This window comes from Acipenser ruthenus, chromosome 4 (genome assembly GCF_902713425.1).
Source record: "Acipenser ruthenus chromosome 4, fAciRut3.2 maternal haplotype, whole genome shotgun sequence".
NCBI lineage: Eukaryota > Metazoa > Chordata > Actinopteri > Acipenseriformes > Acipenseridae > Acipenser > Acipenser ruthenus.
In genome coordinates this window covers 4196320-4223799 of record NC_081192.1, presented here as the reverse complement: position 1 = coordinate 4223799, position 27480 = coordinate 4196320, and the positions used below count along the sequence as shown (strand labels likewise).

Here is a 27480-nt window from a genome sequence, read left to right as displayed (position 1 = left end):
AAAGATGCGAATGCATTGTGCTGTAGAGAAGACCCAACTACAATCAGATGGGATCAGCCAAAGATGCGAATGCATTGTGCTGTACAGAAGACCCAACTACAAACAGATGGGACCAAAGATGCGAATGCATTGTGCTGTAGAGAAGACCCAACTACAATCAGATGGGATCAGCCAAAGATGCGAATGCATTGTGCTGTAGAGAAGACCCAACTACAAACAGATGGGACCAAAGATGCGAATGCATTGTGCTGTAGAGAAGACCCAACTACAATCAGATGGGATCAGCCAAAGATGCGAATGCACTGTGCTGTAGAGAAGACCCAACTACAAACAGATGGGATCAGCCAAAGATGCGAATGCATTGTGCTGTACAGAAGACCCAACTACAATCAGATGGGATCAGCCAAAGATGCGAATGCATTGTGCTGTAGAGAAGACCCAACTACAAACAGATGGGATCAGCCAAAGATGCGAATGCATTGTGCTGTACAGAAGACCCAACTACAATCAGATGGGATCAGCCAAAGATGCGAATGCATTGTGCTGTAGAGAAGACCCAACTACAATCAGATGGGATCAGCCAAAGATGCGAATGCATTGTGCTGTACAGAAGACCCAACTACAAACAGATGGGACCAAAGATGCGAATGCATTGTGCTGTAGAGAAGACCCAACTACAATCAGATGGGATCAGCCAAAGATGCGAATGCATTGTGCTGTAGAGAAGACCCAACTACAATCAGATGGGATCAGCCAAAGATGCGAATGCATTGTGCTGTAGAGAAGACCCAACTACAATCAGATGGGATCAGCCAAAGATGCGAATGCACTGTGCTGTAGACAAGACCCAACTACAAACAGATGGGATCAGCCAAAGATGCGAATGCATTGTGCTGTAGAGAAGACCCAACTACAATCAGATGGGATCAGCCAAAGATGCGAATGCATTGTGCTGTAGAGAAGACCCAACTACAATCAGATGGGATCAGCCAAAGATGCGAATGCACTGTGCTGTAGAGAAGACCCAACTACAAACAGATGGGATCAGCCAAAGATGCGAATGCATTGTGCTGTAGAGAAGACCCAACTACAAACAGATGGGATCAGCCAAAGATGCGAATGCATTGTGCTGTAGAGAAGACCCAACTACAATCAGATGGGATCAGCCAAAGATGCGAATGCATTGTGCTGTAGAGAAGACCCAACTACAATCAGATGGGATCAGCCAAAGATGCGAATGCATTGTGCTGTACAGAAGACCCAACTACAATCAGATGGGATCAGCCAAAGATGCGAATGCACTGTGCTGTAGAGAAGACCCAACTACAAACAGATGGGATCAGCCAAAGATGCGAATGCATTGTGCTGTAGAGAAGACCCAACTACAATCAGATGGGATCAGCCAAAGATGCGAATGCATTGTGCTGTAGAGAAGACCCAACTACAATCAGATGGGATCAGCCAAAGATGCAAATGCATTGTGCTGTAGAGAAGACCCAACTACAATCAGATGGGACCAAAGATGCGAATGCATTTGGTGCCTGAAGAAAGGGGCTTTAGAGATCTTAGCAAAGACCATATTTGTCAGCAAGTGCCAAGATAAAACAAACCACTTGTGTCCAGTTATATTGCATATGAAGACAGCCTGCCTTGCTACGTGAGAAAAACCCCATGGCACAGTGCATCAGCTGCAAAGAGTGGTTTCACCAGTCATGTAAAAGCATTGGGAAAGATGTATTCAACAATAAATCAGTAGATTTTGCCTGAAGCAAGTGTAAGCAGGGTTAAATAGGGATTAAGGAAAGGTTTTCTTAGAAAGGTTTTATTGCATTGTGTATACTTATTGTAAGTAGGATTTTAAAATCAAAAATAAACATTCCCAATTGAAACTGTGATTAACTACAAGAAAACAAATGCAAATCCCTAAAAGCTTTTAATGTTACTCCTTGCTGGAAGGCGTACAAAATATAAGATACATTTTTAAAAGCTTTGCACAGTTTAATTTGCTTTACTATTTCTTTGGCATATATGTTAGCCCTGTCCTTCATATTGGAATTGCATCTTAGAACAGATGTTCAAAATTATAATAAATGCCATCACAATATGGTGAGTGCTTCTAATGATACTGGTGAAAATGGAAGTGTGAAAAATATACATGCCTCCAGTACTGTGTATCCTTGTTGATGGGAATAACAAGGATCATTTAAAACCTTAGGGACTACACCTTTAAATATTGACTATACACACACACACTCACACACACATGCTCATACACACACACACGGCTGGCATTCAAAATGTTAGCCTTTGGGATACAAACATTAACCTTGATTGTGAAATAATGCCCTCTGCCTTCACCTTCAGGCACTATATCACAATCTCCTTGACCTTTGGAAACCCTAAGGCATTGGGTTACAACTGCAATATGCAAAGAGGAAGTGCAAATGTTTTCATTGAACTTATTTTATTGTCATGGAGCTTGAGATTATTATGTAAATTGTTCAGTATAGAGTTTTTATCCATCCATCCTCTCTAACCGCTTAATCCTATACAGGGTCGCAGAGTGACAGAGAAAGAATGAATCTTGGTTATAAATCTCCCTCCCGACCTGTGAGAGCGCTGTGTAAAGGGAGCAGAGTGTCCCGGGCTTGATGGTCAGACAATTCATTCCCAGGGTTAGGTGGAAGTCAGCATTCTAGAAAGGGGGTGGAGCTACGGTACACCAAGTCATCGCCCCAGAAGGGAAACGATGTGGCAACCACGGACTGGAGGGGAAACGGTTGCACTCGCTAACCAAGGGGACGTGACTGACGGCACAAAAGAGGGCGTGGCGAGGTGATCTGTTCCTTTTGTTATGGTTAAGCTGAACCAAGAAAGGAGAACTGTGAATTAACCCTGAGTGTTTTGTTTGTTTGTGGTGTCTAAAAATCTATTTTACAACTGCACGAGTAAATTGTATTTCACCACAAGCACTTTAGCACTCACTCTGGACTTGTGATCGTGTGTGTGTCTTTGTGTGTGTTCTACTGTGTTTATTCTCTCGAACTGTTGTTTATTATTTGGGACTGCAAACCCTTCATTTAGAACAGTGCTATACACAAGATTTATTTTTCCAGATTTTTTCTTTCAGATTTAATTGCTAACGACACAGATTGAACTTACTTTAAAATGCTGAAAGATCATGTATTTCAGATTGATCTGTTAGCTAAATGTTGGATGCCAAGTGTAAAAAAAAGATTGAAGTTCCATGTGTTTTTTAGAGATGTATTTGTGAGGTTCCAGATTTAACAGGTCAGCTAAATGTTGACTCACCATGTGTAAAAAAAAAAAAAAAAAAAAAAAAATTAAACACTGAAGCATTTTTCTCCAGATTTAATTGTCATATTGATTTTAATTGTTAAATTTGTGATAGGCGTTTTCAATACTTATACATTACATCTGAAAGTACACATTTCAAGGGTTTGGGTATATTTTTGTTAACATTTGTGAATTCAGCTAAATCTGGGATAAAATGGCATTGTTTTGGTTAAATTTATTTAAAAAAAATTACATGATTTAAGTTAAATACGGTAAGAAAAACAACAAAAACAGCGCCCACTATTTACTGTACGTGTAGCCGAGAGCAGCTGCACGTGGGAGCTTTAACAAGGGTATGCAAATATGTGTTCCTGTTGTCGATTTAAAAAAAAAACAAACGCGAATCGCAATTATTGAAGGCAAAGGCATAGAACCCTTAAGGCATCAGTCATGAAAATCTTCACAAACACAGCCAAGCCGTTTTGTCCGTGCAGTCAGGAGGAGGAGAGGAGAGAAGGGAAGCAGTGTTGCCAAGTCTCACGAGAAAAGAAAGCGGCACTGCCTTTCAAAACAAGTCCAACCCATTTCAGGGGGGGGGGGGGGGGGTATACATTTTTTTTCTAATGGCGTGCTTATACAGTCAATCACCAAAACCACTCCTACAACCACTTTTAACTGTTGAAACGTCACCTATTACAAAAGAACCCGCGACTCTCCAAAACTTAAAGCGACTCTCAATAAAACAAGCCAGATCCCGCTTATTATAAGCGGACATGGCAACAGTGCGGGGAAGTTTGACTGAAGGGAGAATACAGGGCTTGTCCTTAACCCTGACGTCAGGGCTGTCTTTAATAAAAACTCCAAACAGAGAAAATCCGTCAGTGGAATTATCAGCGCAGGGATGCTTTAAAAGCTCTTGAGAAGCTGGTACGTTTTGTTTTTAAAAGGATCTCATTCTGGGTTCAATGCATTTGACACTGGTTTCCAGTAATGAGGTGGCTCCTGCCTTGTTGGATTCTAGTTATATTAATAGCAGTCAGCATTCCTCAGGTGAGTCGGTGTATTGAGTTACCTGTTTATTGTGATGCTTGCAAGAGCAAACAAGACGTAAACGTCAAAAGAGGTCTGGGATGCGTGGATGCACATTAGCAAATAAATCAAAGAATGGATAGCAGAAAGCATGGAAGGGAATATACTGGAAAGCACAGTATAGAAGCTATAACAGTTGCAGGGCGAAACTGACAAGTCAATTACTGAAGGAGTTAAATGTAAATAACGGGGTGAATGTGTGTTTGTAATACAGTTCCAAGTGCAGCTGTGAAGCAAGTTAAGGGTTTGAAAAGAAACGGTATGGTTTAACTTGTAGCTCTGAAAACATGTTTAGTAATGATAGCTGGTCAGTGTCGTTATCAATTCAGTAGCGCTGACACTACACACGTGGCAATAGCGTTCCACTATCACAGAATTGAAAAGGAATGCTATGGTATAAAATAATATACTGTATACAGCTTGTCAGAGTAAAAAACTAAACTGAATCACTTGCCATCGTGACACATAATCAAGATTACCTACATACAAATGAGCAACATCATATTTGTATTAAAAGACTATCTTCCTTTGTGCGTAAAGGCAAATTTAAAAAAACAAACAAACAAACAAAATGCGCGGAAAGGAACTTAACATAAACGAGACACCTTTGAAACAACAAGTATCACTGGCCTAAAATTAATTAATTGTTTGCAAATTGTGAATCCTTTCACAGTATAATTGGATGAACATTAGCTTGTGTTTGACCTCTTCCTTGACAGACATAGTTTGTGCAAAACTAAATATCCAATCCAAACAACCGTTAACGTTAAAGTTTCACTCTGAAAAAAAGTACCGATATGTGTTTCTGTCTGTTTGTTTTGAGAGACTGCGGTTCTGCGTTGTTTAGTTGGTGGCTCACCATGGTTTGCGAGGTGTGGCTGGGGTTGGGATGATTGACAGTGCTGCATTGCTAGAACCACAATCAGTCTTAACCTGCAATTACAAAAAGGATATTGCTGCTCTAGAAAGAGTGCAAAAAGGAGCAACCAGAATTATCCCGGGTTTAAAAGGCATGTGGTATGCACACAGGCTAAAAGAACTGAATCTAGGCTAAAAGAACTGAATTTTTTTACCTGAAAAAAAGAAACAAGGACTAGGGGTCATAAATGGAGATTAGATAAAGGGGCATTCAGAACAGAAAATAGGAGGCACTTTTTTACACAGAGAATTGTGAGGGTCTGGAACCAACTCCCCAGTAATGTTGTTGAAGCTGATACCCTGGGATCCTTCAAGAAGCTGCTTGATGAGATTCTGGGATCAATAAGCTACTAACAATCAAACAAGCAAGATGGGCTGAACGGCCTCCTCTCATTTGTAAACTTTCTTATGTTCCAAATCACATACTTTTTCTTAGATTTAACCAATTTTTTTTTCCACCAATTTAGCTTAATACATACATTTTAACAATAACATACTTCAAAGTTTTGAAATGTGTACTTTCAGATATCATTTGTAAATATTGAAAATGTGTATCAAAAATGCAACATTTAAAGTCAATATGACAATTCAATCTGAGAAGAAATGCTTCAGTCTTTTAAAAAAAAAATTTACACTTGGGAGTCAACATTTAGCTGACCTGTTAAATCTGGGAATCTGACAAATAAATCCCTGAAAAAAGACATGGAACATAAATATTTATTTTACACTTGGCACCCAACATTTAGTTAACAGATAAATCTGAAAAACATGATCTTTCAGCATTTTAAAGTGAGTACAATCTGTGTCGTTAGCAATTAAATCTGAAAAAATAAATCTGGAAAAATTAATCTTTTTTTTTGAAGCTAACATGCAAATGAGTCCATTATTACAAATGTCAATAAAGATGTTATAAGTTAACAATGTGGTCTGTCTAGTGGTAAAAGGTGAAAATGCTAGATGGCATTGAATGCTGGTTATGGACAGATTATGATATTATTGAAAGGAAATGTATTCTTCATGGAGAAAGACACAGTACCACAGGGAATTCCTATTGTTTTAAATCAGTCCATCTTTCCTTAGAGACTGTCGGCATTTTGCCAGCATTAATATTACTGTTTGAGGCTGCATTACCAAAGTATTTGAAATAATGTCTGCTTGAGGTGTTTTTCTTTTTTTTTTTTTTAGCTCAGCTTTTGTTAGCACAGTGACACATAACAAACACATTAACTGTAACATTAACACTTATTGGCATCGTTATTTTAATGTAGGAGATCTAGGAGATGTGGTGATTGAAATTGTTACCTCAACAGCAGATATGAAATACAGGCAATGTGTGAGTATGCCAGAATGAAGTGGAGACACACAGTGTGAGACACGTTAGTTAGAGAAGCTTTCAGGTGTCATAAATACTTATTACACAAATCCCCCCCTGGGCTGGTTTGTTGAGTTCTTGAAAGTCAGATGTGGTTTCCGTTACAAGTTTTAAAAGTCATTATACTGAATTGCAACTCAATAACCAGGTAAAAACTCAATTCCACAAACTGCCATGGTGGCATCAATTGTCCACAGGAATGTGATGTTAGATGACATAGCTGGAGAGGACAACCGGAAACACCAAAAGTAATGTAACTTAAACCAGCTGTTACAGATTTAACCAGACTCTGTTACCATATCTGAAACTAGCAGCAGAGGGTAAGGGATGGGGTAGTTAGGAAAACATCTGCTAGTGTTAACAGGTCTGTAGTTTTTTTTTTTATTATTTTATGGCAAGGGATGGGGTAGAGTTAGGATACATCTGCTAGTGTTAACAGGTCTGTAGTTTTTTTAATTTTATAGTGTCAGTAAGTAGGACAGCCAGTGGACTGGATTCGATAGTTAACCTAAAAATAGTTTGGATAAAATAATAAAGTGTCGATGAGGGAATTCTGTTGTAGTTTTTTTTATTTAGGTTATTTTTAATGTCGGTGGTGGGCAGGTGAAGCCTAACGAAAGCTAAATAGAAAAAAAAAAAATAATGACCTTGAATAACCAGAATCCCTCAACTGCTACTACCCTTCCTTCGAACCGGGACCATCCCTTTGGAGAAAGCCCTTGAGATAAAATAGCATTGCTTGTGGGGACAGTTACAGGTGCACTACCTCACGTGGGTTCAGGTTGCTATCGCACTAGCCTGTGTAGAAAGTACTGCAGACCCTTTATCAGCCCTGCGCTATAATAAAGGGCATAGGCAGTAATGGTTTGTTGATTTGTTAGCAACATTCTCCATAATAGTGGCCCACCCACAGTTATGGGTTATTAACCCTTTGTACACATGATAATTTTATATGAACTTCATGTAAGTTGTTGGTTCCTTGAGGCTTAAAAATCCTGCAGGATGTTGATGACAGCGAATTCACTTCTTTATATTTTGGATGACCATGAAACCACACCCTGGCCGTTTATATAGATGTTTAGCGCGTGACTCTCCCCTCCAGTCCAAAGAATGCCCCTAACAATGCAAACAACTGCGATAAAACTGGCTGTGTTTGCTTTCACGATTTTAGTGGGATATTTTTATCCGGAGTCTGGAGTCAGCTCTCTGGAGAGACAAGACAGCTAGTTTATTCTAGGTTGTAAATCCCAAAATGAGTCATGTTGCTTCCTGACCAGATTTGCTCCTTGCTAATTCGAAACAGTGTTTCAAAGCAGAACTAAATGGCTGTGTACTTTACTCTGTCACCCTCTTGTGGCTGCCAGAGGTAATGACTGATCTTCATAAAGCATTGCTGCTCCAATCTAGCATGGTGTTGTCAGAGCCATAGCTGGCGTTAAAGATACAGAAGAGAGATGGATATTCAACACAGTGTCCTGAACACAGGACAGGAATACTTTGTTGTTTGACCCAGGAAATGTGTTGGATTTTTACTTTATATTTTAAACTTACCCATAAGGTTGACACAACGCACAAATGTGTTTGGTTTCTGTTTAATAGAAAGTGTATTTATATACTTATATAAATATACTTATAAAAGCTTGCTATGGTCAATTTGAGGTACGTTTGTAGTTTACCGTGCTTTAGTTTAGAATGTGTGTTTTCACAGTGCATCTTGAAGGGGGTACATAGGTTGTTTGGCAGCAGGTTTTTACACCTCAGTTCACCCTTTATTGGCATCTAGCATGGTAAGAGTGCACGGCTCTTTTTACACTTGACCGTGCAGGTTATGTTACCTTGCTCTGTGCTTTATCATTCTCGAACCCCTGTTACACCGGCTGTACTTTTACCATCTAGTGCATCTCAGTAAATCACCCATACCTTCTAAACACTCAATCAGAACTCTAGGGTAAAACTATCAGAACAATAAGAAATCCCAGCAGGATCCGATTGACTTAATATCTCTGAGACTTGATGTCCTTGTTTCTTAAATGTATCTTTTTCTGGGGTAATACTGTAACTGAGGGTGCTTCATAAATAGAATTGCTTTGGCCTCTTGAAATATATATATATATTTTTTGTAGTCCTCTTTTTTATTGTACACATACACATCAACTGGAATATTTGCAAACATACAGCACTGTGCATTTTCCACATTTATGATGCCCTTCGCCCCCCATCAACCCCACAGCAAGATAAGAAAGTAAACTTTTTCTTGGGTCTTAATGCCTCTCTTCTGCCCTGCTGCTATAGAAATTGTGCCAACCAGCCCACTGAATCACTGATGTTAACATTGCATGCAGTACTGTGTGTCATGTATTTAAAGGTAAAGGGTCTGTATTAAATCTTACTTTAGAAGTTTATAGATTTGGAAAGTCATATGAATTGGAAGGACCCCTGCTCCCAATGTTTCTGCTGCCTCTGGTTAAGGATTGTTAGGATTCATCTTCCCGGCCGGTGTGAGCGACAGCTTATTTTATTAGTTAGTTGTGTATTTTAAATGTTTATGATTAATTTGCTTTTATATATATATATAGTCTGCTGCTTTGGATAAAAGCGCCTGCTAAATAATTAAATAATAATAATAATAATAATAATAATTTGTTTGGAAAATAGAGGTTTGAATGCACTGTGTATTGTACTCTGGATGAGGGCTAGCTGTAGACAGCCTGTTTGTCTCAATTGAATTGATGTAGCAATAGGGTTATTTCCTGAATACCAAATTAAACAACAAGGGGTTCACCAGTCTGAATGCAGGATTTCAGCCATCAATCATAATTAGTGTGCAACCCAATTTAGTTGGAAGTATTTATAGACATTTTCAACATAACTTGTAAAACTGTAAATCAATTAGAGACTACAGTATGTAAACCACAAGCCACGTCCCCACCTGCAGGGATTGTTTCTACTGGAAGCTGACCAGCTTGTTTTAGTGGACACGGCCCAAGAAATATTGGCCCACATTTCCTTCTGATGTGAAAGGACACCGGTAGGATATCTCAGAAATACCCCTCCTGTTGTACACGAATTAGGGTTTGATTAGCTTTGAACCCCTGTGATTTTAGTAGTGAAGAATGCTTTCTCAGCAGCTGTGGTCATAGTGTCACGTTGGTGCGCTTCTTTAATTCTCTAGTTGAATAAGGGGAGGCAAACAGGAGGACAAATGGATTATATAAACTCATTGTTCATGTACTGGCTTACAGATTTTCACATACCCAGAGAACAGTTAATGAAGAATAATCACACAGACTCGGATATTCAAAGTTTAACGAATCAGTGTATATATTTACTTCGGTTTATTAGCACTTAAATATCGAGTGATCACAGATGGTGTCTGGTGTCTTTGCAAACTAACAGCATTAATAATATATAAAACAATATGGTTACAACACGCACTTCAGGCAGTCTAAGGCACCTATTTATGACAACATATATAAAGCTAATAATAATCCTATCCTATAGCATCATGCTTCAATATAGGTGAGATATAAATTCAAGATTATGTTTACCCTCTGCAGAGAAGCATGTCTTAAAATATAAACCAGAACAAAGAAAGGACAGTCATCCAAACCAGAGACCCTGAGTACAACCCCAGCAGTTAGCTTCGCAGAGAGGTCCTCAAAAGATGGACCAGCTAAGTCTGTGTTAACAAACTCAACTGATACCTAATTTTAATTTGTAATTTTGTTCCCATATTCATAGGACTTTTTCTTTCCCTTTGTGTGTAAGAAAGCTTAATTTATCCTAAACATCTGGTTTGTTAGAGCACTTGGTCTGTCAGTAAGTTCTGTCTCGGTTGTTAAAACATATTTTTCTAGTACCATGAGAATCCTTGTACTCCCACAAGATAAGACTTAAAAGCAGGGGCCCTTAAGTCCTAAGTTGCAATTGCTGATAAGAAACTTAGCTGCATGCACATTCCAAGAGGCCCTGTCAAGGTTATTGAATTAGGTCAGTGTTTTATAGTTCACCGAGTCTCTCATTTCTGCAACAATATAACCAATATAGAGTTTTACAATAATATTATTGCCCTTAACAGTTACTTTTCTTCCACTGGTCTCTTGAACACAGTATGTAGTTCACATCCAAGATACTGGAGTGTGGGCTCCCAGTAAATCCAGTAAAGGCGCTCTGCATGCAGTGCAGGATGCGCTCTATAGTCTGGACGTCGCAAGATCGAGTCCAGGCTATTCCTTTGCCGACCGAGGACGGGAGCTTCCAGGGGGCGGCACGCAATTGGCCGAGCGCCGCCCGGGGGGAGGGAGGGTTAGGTCGGCCAGGGTGTCCTCGGCTCACCGCGCACCAGTGATCCCTGTAGCCTGGCCGGTCGCCTGCGGGCTTGCCTGTAAGCTGCCCGTGAGCTGCGTTGTCCTCCGATGCTGTAGCTCTTGGGTGGCTGCATGGTGAGTCTGCAGTGTGAAAAAAAAGCGGTTGGTTGACAGCACACGCTTCGGAGGACAGCATGTGTTTGTCTTCGCCCTCCCGAGTCAGTGCAGGGGTGGTAGCAGTGAGCTGAGCTTTAAAAAAAAATAATTGGCCATTCCAAATTGGGGAGAAAATAATAAAAAATAATTGGCAACGACTAAATTTGAAACAAAAAAAAAAAAAAAGATACCGGAGTGCTCCCATCATGATTGGAAATCCTTTTCTGTTTGTGTTCTTAAAGGTTCCTTAAAATCATTACATTCAAACATTATTCTACAATGCTTTACCATATGGGTACATGCAGGACAAGGTTTTGGTTCTGCTTGTGGCAGCCCAGTTCTGCATATCTGAATTGGCCAGAATTCACTATTTTTCATATCAGGGGGTTCCCAGGCCTCATTATCATCTCCATCATCAATGAGGAACTCCCTGATAAATAAAGTTGGTTCGATCGAAGGACCAGTTACTTTGGCTGCATAGGCCTTCCATTCAAAAGGAGCCAAGACCTTAAGAGAGAAGGGGTTTGAGGGTCACGTGTGACAATAGTGAGCCATTGTGTTGCAAAAGTATCCTGACAGTGTGATAGGTTCCACCTGAAACCCCTTTTCATTATTAGCATTGAGGAAAGAAAGCAGAGTGTATAATAGTTGAAGGGCCATGTAATGACAGTTGGAGATTCATAAAATAATAACTTTGGGTGAGATGGAAACATATTCAGCAGTATCTGTTGAAAGAGTTTTGCTTGAAGCTATTCTGCATGTCAAGCATGACATTCTTGGAAGGTTTGCTATGATGAATGTACAACACTCAAGGTCAGGAATTCACAATGTGAAATGCTTGTAGGAACATAGCCAGTGCAAGCAAGTAATTTTTGGCAGCCAGTGAATGCATGCAATCTTTCTCTTAAAATTAAATAAAAAAATGTTTGGGTGAATTCTGAATTCTCTGATCATTTGCACTGGGTTTTCCCATGTAAATCTTGCTAATTTGGTAATATTTAAGAGCCAGTAGTTTTCAATTACATTTTGTTTACATTTTTATGTGTGCCTTCATTCTGAGTAGTTCTTAATGCATTATTCAAGTATTGTGTTCACATGTTTTGACTGTAGTGTAAGTCTATGAACTGCTCTTGGCTTCTAGTTGCCTGTCATATGCATACGTGTAACGTGAACTAGATCAGCATACGTATAACATACATTAGATCAGCATACGTGTAACTTACATTAGATCAGCCAGAGTTAGGGTAATTCCAGAGATTTCCAAAGCTCAGAAACAGGGCACCAATTAAAAATAGTTTTAAAACTATACAGTGTGCTTTTAAAGAATGCTTCTTATTGGAATATACTACTTGAAAATTACTGTTTTCATATTAAACTAACAAAAAACAACAACCTCTGACTGCTGCACAACCACTACAGATTCCCTTTCCAATCCGTGGACACTTTCACTTTCATTAACTAGGTCTTATAATCATATTTAACTAGTTTTTTTTTTCTTTAATTCCAAGCATTTTGCGTACTTTTCATTTACTATAGTAACGTGTATTAAAAATATTATTCTGGAACCATGTTTTAATATGATTGACTTCAAATCCCACCTGAGCCACTGACTCATTGTGTGACCCTGAGCAAGTCACTTAACCTCCTTGTGCTCCGTCTTTCGGGTGAGACGTAGTTGTAAGTGACTCTGCAGCTGATGCACAGTTCACACACCCTAGTCTCTGTAAGTTGCCTTGGATAAAGGCGTCTGTTAAATAAACAAATTGTTTACCTAATTAACGTAAGATAATAATCGCTTTATCTCAATCGTAAACCGTTTAATTGTGGGATAAATCACTTGCTCTTCCAAGAGCCTTGATAAAAAGAACGCTGCCCTCTTCCAGGTTTAGGTCTGTTTTGATTAATTAAGTCTGCCATGAATTTGTCATTTTTCTAGACATTTATAGAAACTAACAACAGTTGTTGGGTGGCTTACTATGGTTTGGAATGGGCCATATATAAGGAAGGGGAATATAATTCCGGTGCTTGAAAGGTGTAATTTCATATACACTGTGATTGTAGAAAGTACAAATTATATTTGCTTAAATGATAATATGCCCATTGCATTTCTTCCTAAAGACAACACTACCTTATTAGAATCTGTACTACATTGTATTATGTCTCATCATGCAAAAAATGCTGTTTTTTTCCCCCGGATGATTTCTTATGAGTTTATAGAAGGGGCCCTCATGTATTAACCTCATTCGTCCTGAGACCAGGTTTCTTTATTAAGAGAAATGAAAGTTGGCTATTTACAAGACCAATATTTGGAACCCCTGAAATATTGAACGTTCAGTATTCTGAATGTCCGTACCCAAGGGCTCTCTGGCTGAGGGTAGCACGGGCAATTTCAAATGAAAAATGTTCGCTATAGTGAACAAAAGGATCGAAGAGGTTAAGCACAAGCAGTGGCAATGGGCTGGACTTCCCTTATTAAGATGTATTAAAAATGATCATTCAAGTTATATATGTTTAAGGGACATGCAATATGAAGTGTCAAATGCAATTCTGAAACCGGTGTAATTACAGAAAGTGTGTTTATAGCGGCATTGTTTTTAAGTTACTAAACTTAGGAAGTCATGCCTTATTAGTGGAAAACAGAACCCAAGATGAGCTCTGTAATATTGCCTCCAGGCTGCTGTGGAGGGACAGGTCTCAGTGCCTCTCTTGGAGACATTCTTTTGGAGAATGTGTCCAGTGATAGTGTTTGGGTTTTTGATTACTGCCCTTTAAGGTATAATTTGAGACTCCCTGCTGATGCCACTGGTAACCTGCTGTAAGCTGGTCTAACCCAGGCACTCAAAGGGGATTGGCTGCTGAATTCCTGGACTGCGTCATCATGCCCCACTTCAGGGGTACTTACAGCATGTCTTTAGAAAGGATTTGCATTAGCTGTGACTCTCCTGTGATTTGTATTAGCTGTGACTTTCCTGGTCCAGATTAGTTTTTTCAGCTTGTTTACCAAATAAATGTTTCCCCTTCACTGTATATGATTTATATAGTTTAAATCTAGAGGCTTTCTAAAGCTTTGTAGCAAAGGCAAGATTCAAATAATGTATGCGCTGTAATAAGGATGGAGTAATACTTTAAAAAGGGTCATTGTGTTTGAAGCCAAGGCTAAGATAAACCACATGCTGCTGACGTGTACTTCCCCTGTTTCTTTCTTGCCTCATGTTCTGTCCATAAATCTGCCCCCTACCAAGAGAATGCCATTCACAGACAGGTATTTTTTCACAGGAGATTAATTACGTCTTGGTAGGTGGGGACATTTTATCCTTTTAACTCCTGCCAAGTATAGGTAGATGACCTTCAGCCAGTGAGAATCCCTGCTGACCATGTAGAAAGTGTAAACACCTTGCCACATGATTGATGTAATCTTGCTGGGATGGTTCGTAGTTTACCGAGCGCTAAGCTTTTTGCTTCTTCAGCTTAGAAGACTTTCTCCGTAGTATAATATTGCAGAGCTTTACTGTGCATTGTAATGAATTTTACTGATCATGTGATTGTTCTTTGCTGGGGAATGCAATGCTCTCATATTTCCCCACAGAAAGGATGCAGTGAAGAGTGTTCAGCCTCTTCACCTCTGTCAGTCTTGGGCTAACACTTGCTTGTTTGGTGGGAACAGTTTCTTAAAATTCTTTTCACTTTGGCACCTTGTCAGCTACCAGATAGAAATGCTTTGGAGCCCCTGCTAAGCATAGCTGGATTCAGACCAGCTAGGTCTAGGTTCATTTTTGGTTGGATTTATACCCCTATTTCAATGATATAATGTGCACTTTTGTTGAAAGGGATACTAAGCAATGTACTGTTATCACAGTTCCCTTTTAAGTAGAGTATTAACCGTTACAAATGGGTGTTTCCCTTTAAGACACCCAAACCTGAAAACGTATACCAAAGACTTCTCATCAGAGCAGTGTGACGTGGCCGCTGCTCTGCCCCTGAGAGCATAAAGGAGCTGCGCACACTGACAACAGTGCCATTTTCCTTTTGTGGTGAGTCTGAATACTTGAGAGAGCGCTGATATTAAATTATCATCTTTCTAATTACCTTTCTTTTCACATTTTTTTCATGTCTGTACTGACTGGAAGGTTAGCCAATGGTTGTTCTACAGGTGGCATCCCTGTTAATACACCACTAACTGCGACACTGTCGCTCCCGCTCCCGGTACCAATACCGGGACCGAGGTTACCGTTCAGTACCGAGTGCACTGTCCTGGTAGCGAGCGTCGGTACCGAGTGCAGTACTAGTTTGCTCTGACACTACTGCTGTGTACACTACACTACTATAATGCCTGGATTCCATGCATGTGTTTCTTGCAAGGCCAAGCTGCCTGCAAAGGATGGGCACGATAAGTGCACAGTCTGTCTGGGCTCTGAGCAAGCTCAAAGGGCCCTGAGAAGCCATGCTCCTCGTCTTCCTTCTCAGCGTCTTCCTACAGTTCCCCTTCCCCTTCTCTTCCTCCCAAGCGGTTAAGGAAGAGATGTCGCCGCTCACGTTCAACACACAGGGGACAGATAGATAAGATATGGGAAGCCATGTCATGCCAGCAGGTTGTCCTTGCTGAACTGCTGCAAGAGCGTTCAGCCCCACTGATACCACCGGTTCCCATTCCTCCCACCCAAACTGCACCTTTGCAGGCAGAGGCTTGTGATCCGGAGGGCGATATGTTGTCTATCGTCGCCTCAGAGGAGGCTGATGATCAAGACGCAGGGTTCCCATCTGATCGGACAGTGAGCTGAATCGGACAGTGTTCCGGTGGCTCTCCTTACTGGGTTCAGCTCTTGTTCAGCCTGACAACCTGTCCTTGCTATCCAAGGATGCGGTGTGCTCGAACAAGCAGTGCAGGGTGACAGAGGTCATACTTAAGAAGGTGTATGCTGCTAGTGCATTTAACGCACACCTGGGAAGCTACAACAGCATCCTGGACGAGCTGCACTTGGTCTCCAGGAACCTACTCCGACTCCAAGCTCGGTGGACAGGTCATATGCAGGAATCTGGCATCACTGGTGGCTGCTCGCATGCAACTTTGGCTCTCCCAAGCATGTGTGCTTGACGGAGACAAAACAGCACTGTTGGACGCTCCGGTCACCCTAGGTCACACGTTTGGTCCAGCGGTGGACGAGATGCTGCAGCGGTCCCATCGCGCACAGGAGTCCTCCAAAGAATTGGTGCTCCTTCTCCCTAAACGCCCGCCTCTACCTCATAAAACTGCAGTGCAGTGCCACCCTAAGCCTTAGTTTCACCAGAAACCGGCGCAGTGGAGACAGCCTGCACCCGCTTTCCACAGAGGCAGGCGTGTTTTCAAGCGCCCTGTGCCTCAGGTGAAGCAGCAGCCCTACGGTTTTTCTGCCACAGGTCCAGGTCTCCTTTTCCAGGAGCTACCTAGACTACTGGAACCAGTGCACCACAGACTCCTGGGAGTTCACTACTGTTCAAACTGGTTACATTCTTCAATTCCAACACCTCCCTCCTTCCTTTCAGGGCGTGACAATAACTACTGTCCTGGACCCACAATCCGCTGCTCAGGTAGCTCAGGAGGCAGCAGCTATGCTGTAAAAGCGGCCCATTTGCATAGCAGACCCCTCCAACAAAAACGGGGTGTCCTGTTCCAAGTATTGGAATAACGCCTATTTTCACATCCCCATAAAACCAGCGCAGGAAGTCCCTGAGGTTTGCTTTTCAGGGAACAGTCTACCAGTTCTGTGTTCTGCCTCGCTCTAGCTCCATGCGTACTTACAAAATGCACAGAGGCTATACTGGCCCCGTTGAGACAGAGGAATCAGGCTCCTCAACTACCTGGACGATTGGCTCTTTTGCACCGAGTCTCCAGCACATTGGTTGGACCGGAAGGTGAATTATGCAAAGAGCCAGTTAGTGCCCACTCAGATAGTTACCTATTTAGGGGTGCGCCTGGACTCAGGGCTCATGTTGGCCACCCTGTCAGACGACAGAGTGGAGAGAATAACCGCCTGCCTAGAGCTGTTTCAGCTCAGCAGGGCACTGCCAGCTGTGGCTTTCCAGATGCTTATTGGCCTGATGGCAGCAGCATCCAACACCCTTCCACTGGGTCTCCCGCATATGCACCCCCTGCAGGCTTGGTTCAACAACACAGCTTGTCAGCCCATGTTGAATCGCAACCTCCAGTGTCTCCACACTGTCTACAGGCACTCTTTGGTGGAGACAGCTGGCCCATCTACGCCTAGGTGTGGCACGGGGCAGCGTCACCAGAAGGGAGGTTGTCACCACAGATGCGTCCAACTCGGGTTGGGGCAGCGTTTAGAATGGACGAGCAGTGCAAGGGGTGTGGCAGCCCCATGGAATAGTAGATAGGAACAGTTAAGAAGCTCACCGGCCATTCCACCAGGGGTCAGGCGACTTCATGGGCTTTGTTCCAGGGTGCATCTGTCCAGGACATATGTAATACAGCAGTGTGGGCTCCTCCCCTTACTTTTACTAGGTTCTACCGACCTGAATGTCGTAGATCTGCATAACCCTGGTTTCAGCACTAGAGTGCTGAGGGCAGCTTCTCGGTCCACCTTCACAACAGAACATTAAGTGAGTTTTCATCCTATGTTCTTCCAGCTATTGCTGGATACTGATTAACAAGCACAAGGCGGTTTCGGCTTAGCTTTTTAGCTCAGTGATATAATACCATGTCCTTGCGACAGCTTGGGTATACTCACCTATTTATAATGGTTAATATTCCCCACTTGGGAACATAACCCTGGTTCCCTGAAATAGGAATATTAACCATTAACATGAGGGTCACGGCGTTCATGGTCGCAGTCCTCGAAGGAAAATGACATCGTTGTCAGTGTGCACAGCTCCTTTATGCTCTCGGGTGGAGCAGCAGCCACGTCACACTGCTCTGATGAGAAGGCTTTGGTTTCAGGTTCGGGTGTCTTAAACGGAAAGACCCTTTGTAATGGTTAATATTCCTATTTCAGGGAACCAGGTTTATGATAATAACCTAACGTTTTCACTGTGCCAAGTCATTCCATTTTACAAAAATACTGTAGTACATAATACAGTGACATAACGAAGCAAAAAAAAAACATAGAGGTGAAGAAGTGAAATCATTTATACCTGAGATCATAAAAAAAAGGTCTAAATCCTTACAGGAAGAAAAGCTGTGCAGTTATTTTAAATGCGCAACAGGTTGACATTTTGTGCAACACTTTTTATTTAAATGGAATAGGGTTAAACTAATGTCACTTTCTTATTTGTTTCCATTCTATTTCCAGGCACGTGCCCAGAATTCGACTGCCATGCCGCCAGTGACCGCAGTAACGGAGCAGTTTAACCGGACAGAGTACTGCAAGTGGCCGTGCAAGTGTCCAAAGAGCCCGCCTCGCTGCTCCGCAGGGGTCAGTCTGGTGATGGACGGCTGTGACTGCTGCAAAGCCTGCGCCAGACAGGTGGGGGAGAAATGCAACGAGGCCGACACCTGCGACTACCACAAGGGACTGTACTGCGACTATAGCATGGACAAGCCTAGGTACGAAATAGGAGTGTGTGCACGTAAGTGAGATCATATATTTTTGTGCTACTATATTGACATTATTTATATATTATGCATCTGCCACTGTTTCTGTCTATCTGTCTGTCTATCCATATATCTGTATTTATTTATTAACCCTTTAGACTTAAGGATCATTGTGAACTTAGCTCCTGCAAACTTTTGTAGTAAATAGGAATTTTGCTGATTTATATCTTTGAATAAAACCAGTAATGCAAAGTGTAATATACGAGCCTCCAGTGCTTTTCCTGCAGGTGATGTGGATTTCCTATTGTAATATACGAGCCTCCAGTGCTTTTCCTGCAGGTGATGTGGATTTCCTATTGTAATATACGAGCCTCCAGTGCTTTTCCTGCAGGTGATGTGGATTTCCTATTGTAATATACGAGCCTCCAGTGCTTTTCCTGCAGGTGATGTGGATTTCCTATTGTAATATACGAGCCTCCAGTGCTTTTCCTGCAGGTGATGTGGATTTCCTATTGTAATATATGAGCCTCCAGTGCTTTTCCTGCAGGTGATGTGGATTTCCTATTGTAACATACGAGCCTCCAGTGCTTTTCCTGCAGGTGATGTGGATTTCCTATTGTAATATACGAGCCTCCAGTGCTTTTCCTGCAGGTGATGTGGATTTCCTATTGTAATATACGAGCCTCCAGTGCTTTTCCTGCAGGTGATGTGGATTTCCTATTGTAATATATGAGCCTCCAGTGCTTTTCCTGCAGGTGATGTGGATTTCCTATTGTAATATACGAGCCTCCAGTGCTTTTCCTGCAGGTGATGTGGATTTCCTATTGTAATATACGAGCCTCCAGTGCTTTTCCTGCAGGTGATGTGGATTTCCTATTGTAATATACGAGCCTCCAGTGCTTTTCCTGCAGGTGATGTGGATTTCCTATTGTAATATATGAGCCTCCAGTGCTTTTCCTGCAGGTGATGTGGATTTCCTATTGTAACATACGAGCCTCCAGTGCTTTTCCTGCAGGTGATGTGGATTTCCTATTGTAATATACGAGCCTCCAGTGCTTTTCCTGCAGGTGATGTGGATTTCCTATTGTAATATACGAGCCTCCAGTGCTTTTCCTGCAGGTGATGTGGATTTCCTATTGTAACATACGAGCCTCCAGTGCTTTTCCTGCAGGTGATGTGGATTTCCTATTGTAATATACGAGCCTCCAGTGCTTTTCCTGCAGGTGATGTGGATTTCCTATTGTAACATACGAGCCTCCAGTGCTTTTCCTGCAGGTGATGTGGATTTCCTATTGTAATATATGAGCCTCCAGTGCTTTTCCTGCAAGTGATGTGGATTTCCTATTGTAATATACGAGCCTCCAGTGCTTTTCCTGCAGGTGATGTGGATTTCCTATTGTAATATACGAGCCTCCAGTGCTTTTCCTGCAGGTAATGTGGATTTCCTATTGTAATATACGAGCCTCCAGTGCTTTTCCTGCAGGTGATGTGGATTTCCTATTGTAATATACGAGCCTCCAGTGCTTTTCCTGCAGGTGATGTGGATTTCCTATTGTAACATACGAGCCTCCAGTGCTTTTCCTGCAGGTGATGTGGATTTCCTATTGTAATATACGAGCCTCCAGTGCTTTTCCTGCAGGTGATGTGGATTTCCTATTGTAACATACGAGCCTCCAGTGCTTTTCCTGCAGGTGATGTGGATTTCCTATTGTAATATACGAGCCTCCAGTGCTTTTCCTGCAGGTGATGTGGATTTCCTATTGTAATATACGAGCCTCCAGTGCTTTTCCTGCAGGTGATGTGGATTTCCTATTGTAATATACGAGCCTCCAGTGCTTTTCCTGCAGGTGATGTGGATTTCCTATTGTAACATACGAGCCTCCAGTGCTTTTCCTGCAGGTGATGTGGATTTCCTATTGTAACATACGAGCCTCCAGTGCTTTTCCTGCAGGTGATGTGGATTTCCTATTGTAATATACGAGCCTCCAGTGCTTTTCCTGCAGGTAATGTGGATTTCCTATTGTAATATATGAGCCTCCAGTGCTTTTCCTGCAGGTGATGTGGATTTCCTATTGGCCCGGTATTGATGTCTGACGTGTAATACTGGCTCCAGGAATCAGCCTATTTGAAGCCTCCCTAGCACCTCAGCGCACACAACGACGGCGATGCTGGCTCCAGGGATCAACCATTATTAAACTTCTAGAGCACATTCAGGGCCATATTTTGAAAGCATTTCCTCCGTTCTTTAATTTATTCCTGTTTTTTGAAAGGATAAAAAATCATGTGAATGTTACAAAATGGGAAGCAGCACACCTTGAGTGTGCGGAAGAGAACATGGATTATATGGTTGTAGTTTTATAAAATTAACATGATTTTCGTTCTCCTTTCAAAAAACAGGAGTTCATTATAAACTGGAATAAACACTTTGGAAATATGGCCCCTAATTTCCTATGGGTCCTAGCAATAGTGAATAGGCAGCAATCATACAGCAGCAAAAGCATAACAATCCATAAAAACCCTTGGTCAGTCTGCCACAAGTAGAATTCATGCTTGGCAGGTATTACTGGGTTCCGGGCAGCCTTGACGGCCGCTGTTCCTGTGTTTGATTGTGCAGATATGGTCGGGGTCGGATGTGAGGATAACGGAGTGATTTATCGAAACGGGCAGAGCTTCCAGCCTAACTGCAAGTACAAGTGCATGTGTGTCAACGGGGCCATTGGGTGCGTGCCCGTGTGCCGAGACTCTCGCCCGCCCCTCGTCTGGTGTCAGAACCCCAAGAGGGTTAAAGTCCCTGGGAAGTGCTGTGAGCAGTGGATCTGTGACGAGTCTAAGAAAGTCAGGAAGACATCCCCCCGGCATGTCTCCTCAGGTAAATCTGTCAACATACCTGTCCAGACATTGTGTATCTTCATGTGGTGTTTAACTGCTTTAATTGAGTCAAATTACTGGTGCACAATACATATTTGCCATTACCGCTTATTACTGCTCATGTGAAGTGTAATGCTGCAGAGAACACTGCTTCAGTTTTCAGCATTTCTCGGCAACTTGTATTCACTTTGAAGTGATAATTACAACAAATGAGAAAAAATGATGAGCGTGTAAAAATAAAGAGAAATCTTTTGATGCACAAGGCAAAAGAAGTAACAATTAAGTGCAGTACAACATACAGTCACACTGTTTGTTGCCAATTGATATTTCAATAATCAAGTCCTCTTGCAGGATTCAACCAAGCTCTAAAGACATGTATATATACTGTATGAACACATAAAAAGGACCCCCCCCCCCCAACACACCCACACCCATATGTAAAGAGACCACCATCCGTAGAAGGAGGATTTTGCATTTTACCAATCTTGGCGTTTCACCAACATGTGCTGTTATAAATTTCCAGAGCTGTTGATTTTATACAGCAAGCGTACAACAAGTTTTCATTGTACTCCCTGTGATTAATTAGACGCAGATGAAAACGAGGTCTGGCATAAGAACTGTGTATCACAGACCACTCCCTGGAGCCCCTGCTCAAAAACGTGCGGAACAGGCCTCTCGATGAGAGTGACAAACGCCAACGACCAGTGCGAGCTGGTTAAAGAGAGGCGGCTGTGCAACATCCGACCCTGTGAGGTCGACATCACCAAGCACATCAAGGTAAGGAATGAGCCACAATGGTACGGTACAGTTTGTTACTTGTGCATTCAAATTATTATTCAGTAATACTGAAAGTCCTCTATTAGGCGTTAAGGTACGGTGTTGAAACACACTGGAAAATTTTATAGACTGTAAACCACAAGCCTGACAAGGCAATACAAAACAAGAAATACAACTGAGAAATGAAACAAACAAAACAAACAGCAATGCCTCATCTGTAACAAACAGGGTAACAGTCATGGTGAGGACAGTGAAGGGGCACAAACAGCAATGCCTCATCTGTAACAAACAGGGTAACAGTCATGGTGAGGACAGTGAAGGGGCACAAACAGCAATGCCTCATCTTTTCCAGCTCGTCGATAGTTTACTATATTGCAGTGTTAGATTATTCCCTGCTCAGTATGAAATGCACATTGAATTGTATGCATTTTAAACACAGAAACGTTAACTGAATAGAGATTGGTTAACTGCGTACATCCTGTATTCATTTTAAACACACACATGTTAAGTGATTACACATTGGTTAACTACGTACATCCTCCATTGTTTCTTGTTGCCTTACAGCCTGAGAAGAAATGTCTGAATGTGTACAGAGAGGATGAACCGAAGAACTTTACCATATCAGGGTGCATCAGTAAAAAGACATACAGGCCAAAGTACTGTGGGGTCTGCACAGACAACCGGTGCTGCATTCCATACAAGTCAAAGACTATCGAGGTCCAGTTTGAGTGCCCCAATGGATCCATGTTCTCCTGGCCAGTGATGTGGATCAATGCTTGCTTTTGCAACTTGAGTTGTAAAAACCCCAATGACATTTTTGCAGACTTGGAGCACTATTATGATCGCTCTGAAATTGGAAACTAAGAAGAGGAGGTTTGCGATGTTAAACCCACCCAGCCATCTGATTGAAATACATCAGATTAGCCCTGCAGTAATAAAAGACAACTCTAGCTATTGACCCACAGAACTGCGATACACTTACTGTATATAAAGTTTAAATGATTGTTTTTCACTTGCAGGTTAAATCCTGGAGAGATTGTAAAGAAACCTCTTTATTCTAAAAAGGGGGGGAGGGTATATCTAAAACTAACCTGTTCCTATTTGAAGAGGTGCATTAGTATTATGAAATGGTGTTAATGACGTTGTCCTAGGCAGGACAGAGTAACTGCTTTAGGTATTGCCTATTAGTAATATGTAGCAAACCACTTATGGGTCCACTCATGTTAGTGTTCTTGCTATTCTCCACACTTCCTTTACCCTGACACTGTGTTTATGCTGCAGACATTCCACAAACATTGAACTTTTAATCACAGCGTGTGTTCTAATAGGAAACCCCAAAATTATTTTTTTACATAAAACGATCTTCACTTGAAAAGTACTATCCAGGACCGCTCTGAATCCACGTGGGCTCTATTCAAATGATCTGAACCGCTATTGTAGTTTTTTCTCATTAAAAGTAAGTACTCTAGAATGACAAGTTCAGTTCTAATTTAATAATTTAAATGCTGGCGGTAATTAGATCCCCCACTGTTTAGATCAATGGAATAAAGATATTTCTTCCACGTATTATTGTAAGCTACATTCTGAGTACCGAGCGCAATTATAGAGGTGTGGGCTGCAGCCGATTGGTTATAAGTACTGTATATTACAGTATATGCAGAATTGCATATACAATATACAGGTTTGTTAAAACCACTCAAGGTTTAAAGGTATATAGTGTTTGTCCACCAGAGGGTGCCCTTTGTGCATAGTTAATTGAACATTTTACTGTTAATGTTAATGTTTAAATTAGCCACAGTACAGCCCATACACAAGCGCCACTTATAGGCCTCTCCGAATGTAAACGTTCTGTTGAAGCTGAAAAAGGAACCCATGGACCCCAATGGAAATTTGATTGTAAAACCAAAAATCACCAGAAACTAAAAATGTGGCAACATGAGTTAAGTGAGAAAATGATAATAAAAAAAAAAACACCAAACACGTTTAACCCTGTTAGTCCCACCATACCAAGGCATTTAAGGAGACGTTTTAAGGCAAATACATTTTTACTGTTACACTTTTCCCCTAAATGAAGCTTTGCCACAATGTTTTCAGCCTCCCAGAAACCAGTCCATCTGAAAGGTTTAAAGTTCTGGTTTTAATTATACTGTATGTTAATGCATAATACACAGCCAGTAGAATACTTAACTGTAATCTAAGATTTGTTTTCCAAATCAGGGATACATAGTATATAAGAACGCTTTATGAAAAGTATATTTAATTCTATATAAAGTCAATATAATAAATAATCATTTGATATGAAGTCGCTCATTCTTGTTTGCATTATTCCCTGGGTTTCATGGTTGGTTCAAATGATTGGGATATTCCATATGTTCACCTCCCTGCAATGCTAGTTAATGCTCATTACAGGTCAATCATTTCCTTCTATTGTCTGATCAGGGCGTTTGGAAACAATATTAAAAGGAGCTGAACCCTGAATCACCATTTTCATTATAACGGCATTTAAAAAAAAAAAAAAAAAAATGAAAAAGAAAAGAACACAACTTAAAGAAACAGTATTTGCAAAGTTAAACATTTTATTTTTAAATAAATACATGTTTGTCATTAGGAAAACAGATTTATTCTCTCCCTCTACAATTTTGTATCTTTACAAGGTCAATTTTATTTTTTTCTATAAAAGCAAACTTAAATCAATAGTTACAACTTCATTGAAATATTAAGCTGTTTCAGTCGGCTCACCCTGTAGAGTACGTGCTATAATGATCAAATATTAAACATTGCTTTTACACTAGCACAGATAAAATAAAACAAAAGCTTTAAATGCAAATATTAGGTTCAATGGCACTTTTTTGTTCTGTTGGGGGAAAACAAAAAAAAAATAACTTGCATAGAACAATGTAATTTACAAAATAGCAGTACATTAATCGTTTGCCAAGTGTTTATTTTTTATTTACAACAAGAAAAGCTTTAAAAATGCAATTTCCATGAAGGACGTTACAATGACAAGAACATTTAAAACCTAAAGCAAACTGGAATTTAAAGCTTATGAACTACAAAGACATTAACGTTCTGTTATGTAATGGATAATAAAAAGAAAAATCAGTTAACCAAACATTGGAAACAGTGTAGTGTAGCTGAGGGCATTTGCCACCATTCCAAGGTGGCCAAAACCACTGCAAAACACTAAGCCTCATTTTTTAGCCATTTACAAAAGATAACCAAGCTTCAAAAGCATTATCGATCTCAATTCCACCAAGAAAGTAGTTGCAGATTGTCAGAAGCATACCCCACTGCTGAAAAAGCAGGGTTTTCTATAAAACAAAAACAAAGAGATCTGAGTAAACAATGAAATGCAGTTACTATCTCAACAACTAGAAAAAAACAATTAAATTTATCAACTGCCCTGCTCCGATTAGAAAAAGTAACTATTTTCAGACTATTGAGCTTGATATGGCTCCAATTTTAAAGACAGCCAATAAAAGGAAGTTATTGGCAATTTTTTTTTACAAGCCATTTATGGTCATTGTGCTTTTGGGCATAAACTAAAAACTGAGCAGGGCATAGCAAGTAAAGAAAGAAACTGCACATCTCTCAGTTGATCTGTAATTAAAAACAGAACAGGAGACAAAACAATACAAAGAAATCCTTTGGTTGAGTCGGGTTGAACCTTCGTTTCGTGACAAGCAGCAGTGGAGCACAGATAACGGTCTACAGGGTTTCTTTTGTTTGTTTTTTTAAGCAGGATGTGGATGTGGTTTAACAGGACAGCTCCATAGTCTTGGGGACGGTCGGATCCGCAGTCCCATGGGAGGAGTTGGATTCGATGTTGGTGTCAGTGTGCGAGCGGCTGCGAGTGCCGTCCGAGGTGTGGGTGCGGTTCCTACTGCCCTCTCCAGTGTGAGAGCGGCTCCTCGTGCCTTCACCGGTGTGGGCTCGGCTCCGGTTCCCCTCCATAGAGGTCACACTGGAGCCAGAAGCAGTGCGCGACCTGACAAGTCTGGTCATACTGGCTGAGGGCACTAAAAAAAAAAAAAAAAAAAAAAAAAAAGGGGACGAGAAGAAAAATGTTAATATGATATTTAAAGACACATGCACTATAGAAACCAAAAATGATTTAAATTCACAATGAATGGGGGACAGAACAGGTGTAAAAAAAAAAAAAAAAAAAATTGAAAGTCTTGGTTAGTACTCCTTTAGGATCACATTGCATCTGAGCCTTGTGGTTGTATTTCACCACCAGATGGCAGCAGCACAAAAGCATGTAATTCAAATACAAATACATACATACAAATTAGTTTATGGATTGTGGTTGCTTATACAGAAAGTATTTGGGTCATCTTGCAATGTTTGTGTTCCACCACAACATGGATTGTACATAACGCACATCTGTTACTAACAGATGACCACGAGCCCCCTATTCCTGGATACTTTAAAATGAGAATTCTCAGCACTTTTTAAATCATCAATAGCTGGCATGCTCCACACAAAAAAAAAAATGTTAAAAACAACTCCCACCACCATAGCAAACAGATTCAGTATTCAGTAACACTTAGTTACTTTTGAACAACTTTGTAAATTTTGTTCACTTCTAGACTACTACTTAGTGCCAATTATTAATCACATTTGTTGTGGATAAATTAATTACTGCCAACTTGAAGTTTGAGAGAATTCACGATTCAGACAAAAAAATTTCAATATTTCATGCCACTGCAAGCATGCAAGGGCTTAGAAAGTCAGATGACACCATGAAGGTCTTCTGAAGTGATAGTACTATTCAGATAAGGTACAAAGCACTACTTAAGTATGTGAGCTTTTAAATGCATTACTTTAAGAAAACAATAAAAAAAAAAAAAAAAAAAAAAAAAAAAAAAAAAAAAAACTTACAGGACCAGTACATTTTTCCATGAAAACACAGACTAGGTCAACTATTAATGTAAATACCACCCAGTCCATCAAGCATATAAAACAGATATTAGTTCTAGGTCTCGGCTGGGTAATCCTGGGTGTCAAATTTACTTTCTTGGAATACACACAGTCAACTATTAAGAGGAGGGAGGCTTGGTGGTCGAGTGGTTAAAGAAAGGGGCTCGTTTCCAGGAGATAACAGGTTCAAATCCCAGCTCAGCCACTGACTCACTACGTGTGACCCTGAGCAAGTCACTTAACCTCCT

General features: G+C 40.9%; 2 protein-coding genes across 4 annotated transcripts in view; one reads left to right on the top strand and one right to left on the bottom strand.

Annotated features, from left to right (window-relative positions):
* Positions 1–4088: 4088 nt before the first annotated feature.
* On the top strand, positions 4089–25294 carry ccn4b (cellular communication network factor 4b). 2 transcript variants are annotated; one of them, XM_034000037.3, is made up of 5 exons: positions 4089–4347; positions 18423–18699; positions 21279–21533; positions 22119–22309; positions 22874–25294. In XM_034000037.3, the coding sequence occupies exons 1-5, from the start codon at positions 4288–4290 to the stop codon at positions 23171–23173; spliced, it is 1083 nt and encodes a 360-aa protein (XP_033855928.2). In that variant the 5' UTR covers positions 4089–4287; the 3' UTR covers positions 23174–25294. The 2 variants fall into 2 exon arrangements, with proteins under 2 accessions (XP_033855928.2, XP_058877461.1); XM_059021478.1 differs by having other exon boundaries at positions 4090–4224.
* The window catches only part of LOC117400295 (protein NDRG1-like), a 38034-nt gene continuing 35818 nt past the window's right edge, over positions 25265–27480 (bottom strand). For both annotated transcript variants that reach the window (XM_034000035.3, XM_034000036.3), the window contains one exon: positions 25265–26328. In XM_034000035.3, coding sequence (XP_033855926.1) covers positions 26066–26328 — 263 coding nt within the window. In that variant the 3' untranslated portion in view covers positions 25265–26065. The remainder of the gene's footprint in view (positions 26329–27480) is intronic.